The sequence below is a fragment of the Solea solea genome, chromosome 7, assembly GCF_958295425.1.
Source record: "Solea solea chromosome 7, fSolSol10.1, whole genome shotgun sequence".
Taxonomy (NCBI): Eukaryota; Metazoa; Chordata; class Actinopteri; order Pleuronectiformes; family Soleidae; genus Solea; species Solea solea.
Window position 1 is genome coordinate 11,210,062 of NC_081140.1, and position 13,257 is coordinate 11,223,318.

At 40.5% G+C, this 13,257-nt stretch overlaps 1 protein-coding gene across 5 annotated transcripts; it reads left to right on the forward strand.

The window, feature by feature from the left end:
- Positions 1 to 1,550: 1,550 nt before the first annotated feature.
- Positions 1,551 to 10,256, forward strand: ccnl1a (cyclin L1a). Of its 5 annotated transcripts, XM_058633607.1 has the most exons (9): positions 2,937 to 3,044; positions 3,463 to 3,639; positions 4,830 to 4,950; positions 5,041 to 5,105; positions 7,468 to 7,567; positions 7,690 to 7,794; positions 7,884 to 8,137; positions 8,301 to 8,399; positions 8,534 to 10,256. In XM_058633607.1, the coding sequence occupies exons 4-9, from the start codon at positions 5,050 to 5,052 to the stop codon at positions 8,997 to 8,999; spliced, it is 1,080 nt and encodes a 359-aa protein (XP_058489590.1). In that variant the 5' UTR covers positions 2,937 to 3,044; positions 3,463 to 3,639; positions 4,830 to 4,950; positions 5,041 to 5,049; the 3' UTR covers positions 9,000 to 10,256. The 5 variants fall into 5 exon arrangements, with proteins under 5 accessions (XP_058489593.1, XP_058489595.1, XP_058489590.1 ...); XM_058633611.1 differs by lacking the exon at positions 2,937 to 3,044 and having other exon boundaries at positions 3,484 to 3,502; XM_058633612.1 differs by lacking the exons at positions 3,463 to 3,639; positions 7,690 to 7,794; positions 7,884 to 8,137; positions 8,301 to 8,399; positions 8,534 to 10,256 and adding exons at positions 1,552 to 1,886; positions 2,119 to 2,193; positions 5,576 to 5,589 and having other exon boundaries at positions 2,935 to 3,044.
- The last annotated feature ends 3,001 nt before the right edge of the window (positions 10,257 to 13,257 follow it).

Below are 13,257 nucleotides of genomic sequence, written 5' to 3' on the forward strand. Positions count from 1 at the left end.
TTTGAACACACAACACATCCAACCATGAAGCAGATGTGCTACAGCAGTGTCCTGTATATAGAAAAATTAACATCATTCAACAAACACACACAAATTCCTTTGTGGAAAGGGTGCAATCAACTATTTTAACTTTTAACAATTAACTATGTTAACTTTTTAATAGCATCATTGGGTCATTGGTGTGGATTTAGTGCACTGTCTCTGTTGATCCAGGGAATCCACTCTGCTGGGTCTCTGTTTCCCTCTTCTGTCTGTATGTAGTTACTGCAAGGTCTCCGGCGATAAAACAAAGAAAACTCATAGGAGAGTTAGTTGATGAACAAACTGTTGTGTACTTACTGTTCACGTGGAGCCGCACCTTTGTGCTACAATAGAAATGGTATTTCAAATTAAAGCAAAATCAAGTTTATAATTTCTCCTAAACTGTGCCGGCCTGCCTTTGTTTCTTTGATCGATGTATCTTCACTGAATGTTTGATTGGAACATTACAATCACTATATATCACTGACCTCAGTGCACTGTGCGAAGAAAAGATCGTGCAAACAATAATTGTTTAATTATAATCTGTAACGTTGCGGCTGAGAAACTTCTTTCTTACTTTTACGTTCTGTTTAATTGGCGGATGGATATGTTCCAGAGGTAGTGGTGACAAGTCCGGACTTTCCAGTAAAATACGTCACAGAAAGCGTTGGTGTTGAGTCATTTCCTCATTCTATACCGGGTGTTGGCGATAACTTCACATTTCAAATTCGATTGTTGTATACTATCAGTTTTTGTATTGGAAAGGTTTGTGTTTTCAAGTTGTTGTTCTCGGAATCGGGACCGAGACCACAGGGAGGCAGTAATGCGACATTACAGAAGTGGAACACACTGAAAGCAACGTTTGTGCAAATCATCGTAGAAAACTTGTAAAGTTTTTCATTTACCGGGTTGATGCACTTTGACAAGACATTCAGGGACTGAATTGAGAGAAATACGAATTTGGGAAAAGAGGGAGAACAATAAATGTAAACGGAATAATACAATGTAATAAAAACAATAATACACTTGTATGTAAAATGGTTAAATCATGTAAAATTATCTGCCAACTGTCGTTTAAAAAACAGCCAAGCAAGGGAGATAAAAGGCCACAAAAGAGGACAGTTTAATATTCGACCATACATATATGTACATAAATATGTTTAAAGTAGTCAAGTTACAAGAATTAACTAACGTAACATTACGATTGCCAACTCACATTTAACATTTAAGTGCTACGTGAAAGCAGATGAGGTAAATCATCACCAACAGTAACTCAACGGAAGTATGATTTGTCAGACATACGGATTATACTTTGCTACCCTGACCGGAATATAAATCTTACATTAAATTAATTGTATACCAGCAGCAATTGATGAAAAATAAGAGTAAAACTCCCCCTCAACGTGCAACATTCTCATATAGTTTGTGAGTGAAATTAAATATATGTTAATTTTGTTCAGCGATACCAAACTGTTTGACTATTTACTCCCGCGGATGTGCACATGAATCGGTTTTCAGCGTGGCCGTGACGTCACTCAGTTTGTCAGTCAGCCTGCCGCTCCACCGTCGTTCTATCGAGGCAACAGGCTGAGAGCTGCTATCCGAGCTGTATTTTCGGGGTGAATATGGCCGCAGGTCCCCTCTCTGTATCTTCCACCGCATCCACAAACAACGATGGCATTCTTATTGGTGACAAAGTGTACTCAGAGGTGTATCTTACAATCGACAACTCTCTCATACCGGAGGAAAGGCTTTCGCCGACGCCGTCAATGGTCGACGGCCTAGATTTGAACACGGAGACCGACCTTCGCATACTCGGATGTGAGCTGATCCAATCGGCGGGCATTCTTCTCCGGTTACCACAGGTAAAATACTTCTGGTGTTTCCGAATCGGAATACGGTTAAATTTAATTCATGGTACATCGTTATTCGTAAACATTTGGGTCCGAAGCATGCCATGGCCTGGTTGTTAGCGGCTAATAACGTTAGCTGTTAGACGTTGGCGTGGTGGAGTTAAAATGGCGGCGATCTATTGTGCAAGGTTGAGCTATTTTACACAAAGCATAGGATAAACCGAATGTTTCGTTTCCCCCGCAGGTGGCGATGGGAACTGGTCAGGTGCTCTTCCATCGTTTTTTCTACTCCAAGTCCTTCGTCAAACACAGCTTTGAGGTAAGTTCGTCATCGGTATTGTAATGGTATGAGGCCGAATTTTGCTATGTAATGTTAGCATAGGTTGTCGTCGTGGTTGCGTTTGTGGCAGCCATATTGTCGAGACGTCGCGCGAGAGTTTCCGAACATCTTACGGTCAACGATGAGGCATTCTGAATAAACGATAGATAAAACGAGTTGTTACTGGATCACTAGTGGAAAACTTTTAATGTCTGAAAGTCAGTCAGTCAGTGGGTGGGTGGGTGTCTGAACACTAATATAGAGTATCAGTTAAACTGCCTGTTAGTAACGTTCTTCAATTATATTTGGTAATGCCAATTAAACGTTATTGCTGTCAGGTCCATAACACAATATTAAGAAAATTAAAATATCTGTTTATGTTGAAAAATAATGTAAAACAACATAGTCATAACTTAATAAGTAACTGTACATAAGCATATGCACATATGTAAATCTTAAATATGTCTAAACTAAATTAAGGGTGGATTATAGATTTTTGAAGTTTGGTATATAGTATGTTCATAGTAGTTAACTACTTAATGTTGAAAATATATTGACATAAGTCAATATATTAACTAACCCAGTTGTGTCCAGCTGAAACTAACGTTTGTAAACTCCTAAAGGGATTTAAAACACTTAATACCTGCACTGCTGATGCGATTTTACTTGACTCAATACATTTTTTTTGTTGTATTTTCATGTTTTTGAACTGTTCCTCTCAACTTATTATCATCCCAACAGATTGTTGCTATGGCTTGTATCAACTTGGCCTCCAAGATTGAAGAAGCACCCCGGCGAATACGAGATGTCATCAATGTTTTCCACCATCTGAGACAGATGAGAGTCAAAAAGTAAGTGTGGATATTGAATCCAGTTCTCATTTTGGAAATACTGTATGGTGTTCTTTTCACAGTGGATTTCTTGAATTGTATTTGGTTTAAGTTGTTATCCAATGCTGTTTATTGGATGTTGTTTTTTTCTGCTCTGTGAAAGTGCCCTTCTGTTTATCCATGTACTCTAAACCATTTTAAACTTTTCAGTTTCCACTTCAGTAGTAGTTTCAAACGTGTAATTGTCTACATATGACATCTGAGTTTGACATTACACTGAAAATCAGCATTCATTGTTTAAATTAATGGAGTGCATTACAAGACAAGGCACAGCTGGAGTACTTTCACGTGCCTTTGTCTTTTTAGAAATTTGTTCATGCTGGTACTATAGACCTTGGCATTAACTTGCATTCTTTTTTCCCTTGCAACCAACTAACAGCGACCAGCTACATTTACCAAAGCCTGGGTGATGTGGAATGGTACGTAAGATGAAGCAGTCGGCATGACAACCATGATGCAAGGGGGTCACACTCCTCCCCCAGGCACACCCCACCCCCTCCTGTGGGAGACACCCGTGGTCTGAGCCACCGCGGGGCACTGGGATCGGGGATGACAGGTTGGCCGGAAATCCTTGGCCCCCGGGGCGCATTGAGGACTTCTGTGGTTCATTCTTAAGCTTTGGGTATCTGTCCGTCAATCTGCGGGCCATTGGGTAATGTAGTTCTCTTATGGCTGATCCTCACCTGCATTTTGTATGTGCTACATTAGCAAAACCTCATTCACCAAATGTTACCCATGGCTTTCATTGAAATATCACTTTGTCCATTAAAGTTAATAGAGTTTAACTAAAGTTGCAAATCTGGATTATAAATTAGACTAGTGTCAGTGCATGTACTGCAGCTTCAGTAGTTTGGCTTCATATGTTTGTAGTTATAAAAGAGATTTAAGATGTCTTCAAATTTAGATATGGACCGCAATGGCCAATTCCTTAAGGTGTAGTGTATTTCCCCACGCTCATGGTTTTTAGCGTGATGATGTTACTGGGGATACTGAAACACTGAAGATGATCATTGTTGTCTCAGGGAAGGTAAAGTGCTGAATCACTGTTCAGTCATATAGAAAGTAGTAGAGGGACGTTGGCTGGAATTTTGTGTTCCATAGTCCCTTATGTAGTTGGCTGGTGGTTCATAAGTCCACATCTCTAAACAGCACTTTTATAATCTGTATGTTTATCTTTTGCACGTTTTGAATAATGTGCTTTATGTAATCAGCATATCATGATGTAGGCCATCACAGATTTATTTCAATTGTGAGCTAATGTGTAGTCCTTGGACAAAGAAAACTACTTATTTAATAAATAGTGTATATACCGCTGCATGACAGAGTATGTGGTCAGTGGTTTATTGAATTGAATATTGGAAACATGTATGTTATCTATTATATAGAGTGGCATGTGATCACTCATAGTTGTGCATTTTGTTTGACTTTAGTCAGGTTTAAAGACTGTTGCTGCACCTTGAGATAGATGTTTTCTGTTGATATTTCTGTCAAAGCCGTGTCATTGGGTGGTGGAGGTTGAGGACTGTCTTAAAGATCCCACAAGTTTTATCAGGAACCACAGGAGTCCACAAACCCCTGCAAACTGTCAGGCATGCAAACAATTAAACCTGTTGCTTTAAGTTGGTTGAAAGGGAAAAAAAAACAAGAGAACTTGATATCAGAAGGGCACTTTCTTTCTTTCCTTTATTTTACCCTCATTTTGAAGGGGGGAGCCATTATTTTGTTTTGATTCCTTTTATAAACTAGGACTCCAAATCCACTGATACTTGATCAGAACTACATAAATACCAAAAACCAAGTGATCAAAGGGGAGCGACGCATCCTGAAGGAGCTGGGCTTTTGTGTGCACGTCAAGCATCCACATAAGGTGAGCTAAGGTAGACATACAGTAAACAGTTACCCATCAGAGCAATTTGGGCTCTTTTTTGGTAAATCCACGATTATTTTGTAATTCTAGATTATCGTCATGTACCTCCAAGTCCTGGAATGTGAACGGAATCAGACACTGGTCCAGACGGCCTGGTAAGTTCCTTTTTAGTTCATCACTGACCATTCCTCACAGCAGCAACCTGTGTCATGTCTGCAAGAAGTGCCACCAGACCTGGGCTAAAGATGAAGTTGAATGAGTTTCAAAAGTTGAATTGAAGAGCACTTGGTTTATCTGCCTGGAACTCGACACAGACCTATATGTGGAAACAACATATGTCAGATAAGTGATATTCAAGTGCCCTGCATGTTATTAAGCACAAACTTAAAACCATTCGACATCCATTTTGCCCAGGTCTGACTGAGACATTCCCTCACTCCATTTTAACCCTTCCACCTCTTGTTTTTTCTCTGATAGTACAAGTTGTTATATTTACAAACCTGTTACTGTTACCTGTGAATCACTCTTGCCTGTCTTTACATGGCTTTGCTGTAAGTCTGATTGATTTGCAGTGCTCAGGGAACTTGGTTTAACTTTGTCCTTTCTCTCTACTCTTTGATTAAAGGGTAGTCCATGCTGGTAAGTCACATAAAGAACCTCTGAACTCTGCCTCCTCCAACCACATGACCTCAAGAAGCTCCCCCTTTTGGCTGACTGCCCCTCTCCAGACAGCCAATCCCAATGCCGAGATTCACTGAAGGGGGCAGGCGGGCCTTTCCCAACAGCCTACATCATCTTGTTTTCTCTTGGGTGTCCAGAAGGATTTGTATTTTTTGGTCTTGCTACATAGGTTTCATCTGTAATTCTTATTTTGCCAGATAGCTAATAATTTGATTTTTTTTTTTCTCGTTTAGTTGCATCAAGCAATGAAGTAAACATTGCCAGAACAGACTAACTTTTTTTTAAGAGTTAACCTGCCTCTTTTTTTGTAATGTTAACAGTAGTATACTGTGTCCTGTCCCCAACTGACATGGTGTCAAGACATGTGTCTGTCTTACAGGCTGATCCAGTTCTCTGGTTTTGCCTCCAAGGATCGGTCTCATCCATGCAGCAGTCAGAATTCAACGGCCTCATGTTTTCTTAAGTAAACTTGGCAAACTCGTCTGCTTAATAGCAGGTCTGACGAGCAGGATAGACTGGAAGTATAGCAGGGTTCTTCTCAATTATAATTGCTCATTGTGTACACATACAGTGTATGGAAATGGAGAAGTGTCACCTGTAGAAAGGAAGTTGCACTGATTTGTTATCACTTTTCATGTCCCTTTTTGCCTGGTTGTAGTTGGGTTTTTTATAGTCCCTGAGTGGAAACAGTTATGAGTTAGTTTATCTGGAATTTTAATCATAATGTTTGTCACATTTTTTTTTTTGTCTTTTTGACTTCTATGTTTTCCAAGGACATAGATGCTCACACCATTCCGTTTGCCTGATTGACATCCTGGCCATTGTATCTCCTCTAACTCTCCCAGTGGCTAATCCCAATTATCATTTGTACTGGTTAACCTACTGACATCCGTTTGTTGTGTACAGACTCAGTAGCGAGGCATAGTTTGCCTTTTCATATCCTGTAGATAAGTCTTACAATGCCACATGGAATGGAATTGAATTGAGTTATGGGCTAGTAGAATCGGTGATCCTGTGGTGGTCAGTTGCAACGCTTGAATGGATGGAAACTTGGGAAGTTTTGGTTTTTGCTCGAACCTCTCAGTCACTATGAAGGTCACAATCTTTGTGGTCCATACACTATATGTGCTGAATAGTTGACCAGTTTTACATCATTTGATGACATCACCATGGAACTGAATCACAAACACTGTCTGTCTTGCTTCCTGCCATGTATTCTGTCCTTCCATGTTACCTGAGGTCTAACAATCTAAAAGTGGCCCCTGCATTTTTGATGGCTGTTCATCTGTGTGCTGCATGTCCCCACCTTTACAAGGCATATGTCATTGTCTTGATCATCATTAGTCCAAATATAGTAACTCCAGGGTCATTGTGTGGTGAAATGGTCTTGGCAGGTGTTCAGTGTCTTCATGTTTTACCAGTGACATAATGGTACCATGTCACATGGATGCCCCAGAGAAAAATGGACAAAGTTAAACTTAATTAAATGTGTGTTTCACAACAGCAAGATGAAATCTCAAATGTGCAGCTGATGTTATTATAGGTACTGGGTCTAAAGCTAGTCTCTGCCTTGAAAGCTGAAGTCCACAGATACTATATTGTCAGCATGTCATTGACCTGTTGATGTTAATTATTTGTACACGCAATAATCAGCTGTTTTTTTATCTGCTATTACAATGGAAATAATTTACTTAAACACACTGAGAAAGATAAGATAAATATCCAAATATTAGACAATTTTTCTGCAGTAGTAACTTGAAAGTGTGTGTGGAGGAAGGTGGTTTCGTGTGGAGAAAATACTATGTTTTGGTTCTTGTGTTCTTTCTGCCCTTATAGGAACTACATGAATGATAGCCTGAGGACGAATGTGTTTGTGAGATTCCAAGCTGAGACTATTGCCTGTGCGTGCATATACCTCGCTGCCCGAGCTCTGCAGGTGAGAGGACATTAAACTGATTTTATTTTTCTTGTCAAAGATAACACAGATCTAAACTATTATTGATTTGCTGTGTAGTATGTCCCAGTGTTGCAATGTTTCATCTGTCCTTTCTCCCCCAGATACCCCTGCCATCCAAACCTCATTGGTACCTGCTGTTTGGCATCACTGAAGAGGAGATTAAGGAGATCTGCATTACCACATTGAAACTTTACACCAGGAAGAAGGTACCTACTCTTACCAGAAAGATAGCAGGTGTTGTTGGAAAAAACCAGAAGATTCTATGTGAACTGACATTGTGATTATTTTTCTCCAGCCCAACTATGAACAGCTGGAGAAGGAGGTGGAGCGGAGGAAGGTGTTTTTGGCCGAAGCTAAGCTGAAGGCTAAAGGCTTGAATCCTGATGGTACCCCTGCTCTGTCTACGCTGGGAGGTTTCTCTCCTGCTTCCAAGCCCTGTTCTCCAAGTGTTGTCAAGGTAGATGAGAAGTCCCCCAATGCGCAGACACTCAAGCCAGTGAAGAAGGAGCCAGATAACCGGACACAGGTCAACAAGAGCCCCCACAATGGGTAAGAATACAGGCAAACTGTATACAGGCATTTTGTTTTGAGAACATTTCAGCTGTTAGTCTTTTTGCTGTACTTCTGATAAGAATTAATTATCTGAGTGAAGGATAGTAAATTCCTGTCTTTCATTAATTCGGTTAACTTCACTTTCGTCATACTTCATAAGGTTAAGGAAAGAAGTGAAGATTGGGAGGAACAGCAGGAGTGGAAGTCGATCCCGTTCAAGAACACGTTCCCGATCTAGATCTCGATCACCTCGTAGACAGTAAGATCACTTAGTTTATGTAGTTTTTACATAGCATCACACTCCCATGCTATGTAACAACTCCCTATCTGAACATGTAGTGTAATTAAATTAGTTGAATGTATTCCTAATGTTATTCTTTTCCGTTTCCACAGTTACAATAGCAGACGCAGTCGCTCTGGGACCTACAGCTCTCGCTCACGTTCTCGCTCCCACAGTCGTAGCCCTTCGCCTAGGAGGCATCCGCCCTCGCCATCTCTCCCTCACCTGAAGTCCAAGACGAGCCACCACAGCAATAGCGACTCCAAGTCCAGTGGACGCCATAGCAACAGCGGAGGTGGAGGATCTGGCCACAAGAGGAAGCGCTCCTCTCGTTCTCGTTCACGGTCCCGCACTCCGGTCAAAGCAGACAGGGACCGGGAAAGGGAGAGGGAACGAGACAGAGAGCGCGGCTCCTTTGACCTGGCTACAAAGAAACACAAACATGAGCGAGGGGGACATCGAGGAGACAGAAGGGAGAGGTCTCACTCTTATGACCGGGACAGAGAGAGGGAGCGCAGCCACAAGAGCAAACACCACAGCAGTAGTGGACACTCAGGACATGGTCGTCATCGGCGCTGAGACACACGTGTATATATTTTCACTCCCAACAGACTAGCTCCAGGACTGATGGATACTGACATGTTTTCATTATACTCAAAACAAAATCAAATCTGTCATGTTCCGAGTGAAAAAAGTAAAGCTAATATTTGCAGCCTATCAGATGCTGATATGTCATGGGGCTAAGTGACCAACAACTGTCAAAGCTAAATGCTGCACATCTGTCAGAGAACATGCCAAGTTTGATTTAATTTTGTGTATTTAACAGCTGTCATAGTTGGTTGACTGGGTTCCTCACGCGCATCCTTAAACTGACCATTAAACCATGATTTACAGGAATTTTCCTCAGCCATGATCTGTTGTCTCAAGCTAAATAACAACTGTAGGACCACAAGTTTTTGTCGTGATGGAAAAGTTAAATTAATCTTGACATTGGATGCAGTAAATGTAAACACTTTTAAATTGCTGCTGCATGTACAAACCTTTTGGTGATGTAACATTTGTCTCTGACTCTTGTCTCCACAGCAGGGCTGTGCAGACTGTGGAAACCTTCACCAATTATCTGTAGCTGATAATTGGTGAAGGTTTGCATCAGAGGAATCCAGGTGACGGCAGTAACAACCAGCGTGATGAGTGCTGTTTATGCATTTACATGTATTGAGCCTTTATTTTCTTCTTCACCCAGTTTTTGATCAGTGGTTGATGGGGAGGCGTTGATGCAGCGAGACGATCAGTCCGGGACCTGTAGGTTTTTATTTCTTCCCATCATGCCCTCCTCCACACACCTCTACCATCCCTCTAGCTTACCCTTATGTCTTTGGTTTTACATGTAAAGGTATTGACTTGGGGCGGTTAAAGGAAACTTATTTACAGTGTAAAGATGGATCGATATCCACTGACTAAATGTGAACGCTTTGATTTATAAAAGTGAATTTCACAGTGGAAAGAGTGAATGAAAAAAAAGTAAAATAAAAGCGGAAAGCATTCAGGAAAGATCAATATGTTTGCACAATATGTGACTGGCAGGCAATTTTGTGTTTAATTTGCTTTTGTTTTCCTTTATGGACAGATGCATGTTGCTCAAGCTGTGTTGTACAGTTTCAAAAAAGCAAACTGGTTATGTTTTTGGGTTTTTTTTCTTAGTTTTTGTTTTTTTTACAGCAGGGGTGCAGACTTCATTTCAGAACATTTTAGGGTTGTCAATTTGTAACACTGGTTTTTAGTCTGCACGTGTTCATGTCCAATTTTTATTCGATAATAAATGAGTTATGCCACTGACCTGTACTTAATCTTTATTATTAAAAAAGAATGTCATCTACAGTATTAGTCATTGACCTATATATGCAATAATGCTAAATCCTGGAGCACACTTGCAATGATGTTTAACTTGAATGGATGTTATTTACTGCGGCACTAGTTATGTCAAGTAATATTCAGTTGTGACGCACATCCAGATAATGAGTGCTTGTTGGTGGTGCAGTGGCTAGCATTGTGTGTGGTTTCTCTCCAGATACTCTGACTGCCTCCCACAGTCCAAATGAGATTCACAGAGATGTGTATGGTTATTGGTCCTGCGATGGGCTGGTGACCTGTCCAGGGTGTATCCTGTCTTTCCCCTGTGACCCTCATGTAGAGCATAAAGTGATAAAGAATGGACGGATGAACCCAGATGTGGAGTTCCCTGTTGCTGGGGGTTATGTGTGTTTGAGCAGCAAGAGGGTGCTGTTGGTTTGATAATTAGAAGTGGTTTACATGTAACCATTTCCCACACTTCACAATAATCTGACATGTCAAATTGTCTCAAGTTTTATTAAGAGCACCCTTTAAAATCACTTTGTTAAAAAAAAAATAAAAAAAGTATAATGAACATTTATAAATAATAGGAGTGATTGAAAGCCAGAAATGTATCACTCATATAAGCCTATAAATCATCTTACATTTTAAGAAAGTATTTTACTACAGATTAATTATATAAACATTGTTCTTGATTAATAATGATTATTTATAGTTGCACACGCACAGAATGAAGTGCAGAAACAGAACTAAATTAGTAAGAAATGTGATGCATACATTTGCTCTTTAAAACGTGGGTCCTCATTTAATCTGTCTGGGTTTTTTTTTAAAGAAATTGAGCAACAACAAGGTGGTGTAACACTCTGCCAAAATATTGGGTAACACACAGTCTCCCTAAGAAGCACAGGTTGCACACACACGTGTCCACGCTTCAGCCTGGCTGCTGTCCCACCACATCTATCAATCTATGTCTAGTGAAAGGTCAAATTCCCGACTGAGACAAGCCTAAGAAGTGTGTTTGAAATCCCACCTGACATAATCAGCATGGTGAAAACCCAGCTCTGAACATAAGCGTCCTCTCACCAGCAGCTCATGAAATGTTAGGCATAAGGTATAAATAAGATAACCTGGTCGATTCTCTCCCTGCTGTAAAGAAGAATGGTCGGGGCCGGAAAAGATTTATGTCCTGTTCCAGGTGGTTAATAACCCCCAGCATAGTGTATACAGCTGTAAGTCATTGTGTTTAACTGAAACTCATACTGCTGCGTGACATCGTGTGATACTGAAACGAAACATACAGTCTAATGTTTGTACTGTAGATATTCACGTGGAGTAACATAGAAACAATCAAAAATATGGTCACATCACTTTATTACAGCCAGCAATCTGTAAAACCTGGGTTTCTTTTTTTAGCTGTTCATTCACTGCCTGTGTAAATGAGCAGCCATAATAAGGTTATTGCCATTTGTAAGGACGATCATATGTAGAAATGTTTCTTTCCTCACCCTGCTATTGACAACACGTGCATTAATACACAAGGTCTGCTCCAGTCTGACACTATAAAGAGGTAATGTCTATACAATTACAAACACTGGCTTGGATTTATGCCCAGCAATGTTTAAACTCCATGAGAGGAGGAGGAGGAGTGTAATATTTGCGCATGTGCATCAGGGATTGGACAAACTGTTTATAGTGTGAACACGTGCATGAATATATGAACAGATGTCAAGAAACAATAGTATACAGTCATTTCCTCAGGTGTACAAAAGTTCAGTTGTCAAGAAATTGCATTCCGAGCGTCTGACAACTGTTTTTTCATCTGAATTGACGATTGAATCATAATTCAGTAAAGTTTCGTAATAGTTTACAGTGATTGAGGTGGTCTTGTGCGTGTCGTATGTGTTTAAAGTGCTTTGAACAACTTTAAATGGGAACTAGCATCGGGAACATCAAGTCTTCAACAAGCCAGCGGCAGTTCAGCCAATTGTGAAACACATATCAGGATTACAATATTCTTGACAGATTGACTGCAAGAGGGAGATCCCATCAGAGATTCTGCAGCGAGTCTGTGGGATGATGGAGGAGAGACACGCATGAGTTGATAAAATGTTCTGGTTAAGTCAACATATGGAATCATTTTATTCCTTGTCCTTGAGTGAGTTTATTTGCATGTGTGGTGTGGGTATGTTGAGTGTTAGAACAACAATATTTCTATCATTAATTCACATTAAAGTCATGATCTCTAGGAGATTGGTCAGAGATAACCTCACAGAGACTGTGCGTGAGCCGATGAAGCTGCACGTCATCACTATTGCCTAAACTGGACTTACACAGAAGCACTTCCCACTTTGTGGAAATTAGTATTTTAGTGAAGATACAGAAAAAAACAATTTAAAGTCATTTAAAACTCTTCTAACTGACACACACACACATTCATGCCTTAGTGAGGACCTAAGCAGGTGAATGTCGCTATTTGTACAGAATATAAACGTATTCTGTAAAATATAACACAGTACGTTTACATGCACAGTTTAATCAACCTAAGGCCATAGTCCGACTAAGACGGGCCCGAGTAACTCCGCCTCTGAAGGTGGCGCTGTATCTCTCTATAAGCTCGTGTATATATGTATACAGTTTCCTGTTGACCTTTACGTGACAGGAAAGAAACAGTGAACGGTGTAATGGATTGTGCTGTGGTTCTGTTTGTTTCTGTACATGTTAATCATGATACCAATGAGATGGAGCATGGCTCTTGTGGTCGATGTGTTGTCCAAAGAAAGATGTCGCCTCCGTATTATTTCTGGCAACAGGACTGCAGGCATTGGTCGTGTGGGAGCAGCTGCAGTTATTCAGGAGTGATCAGGTAAGTCAGTGATACAGGGTGCAGAGGGTTTTTATATCATGACAGCATCTGGGGGGGGGGGGGAGTCATGGTAGCTACCAGACATTGGTACATTTTGTTTCTGCAAGGACTGAGGCTCTTGTA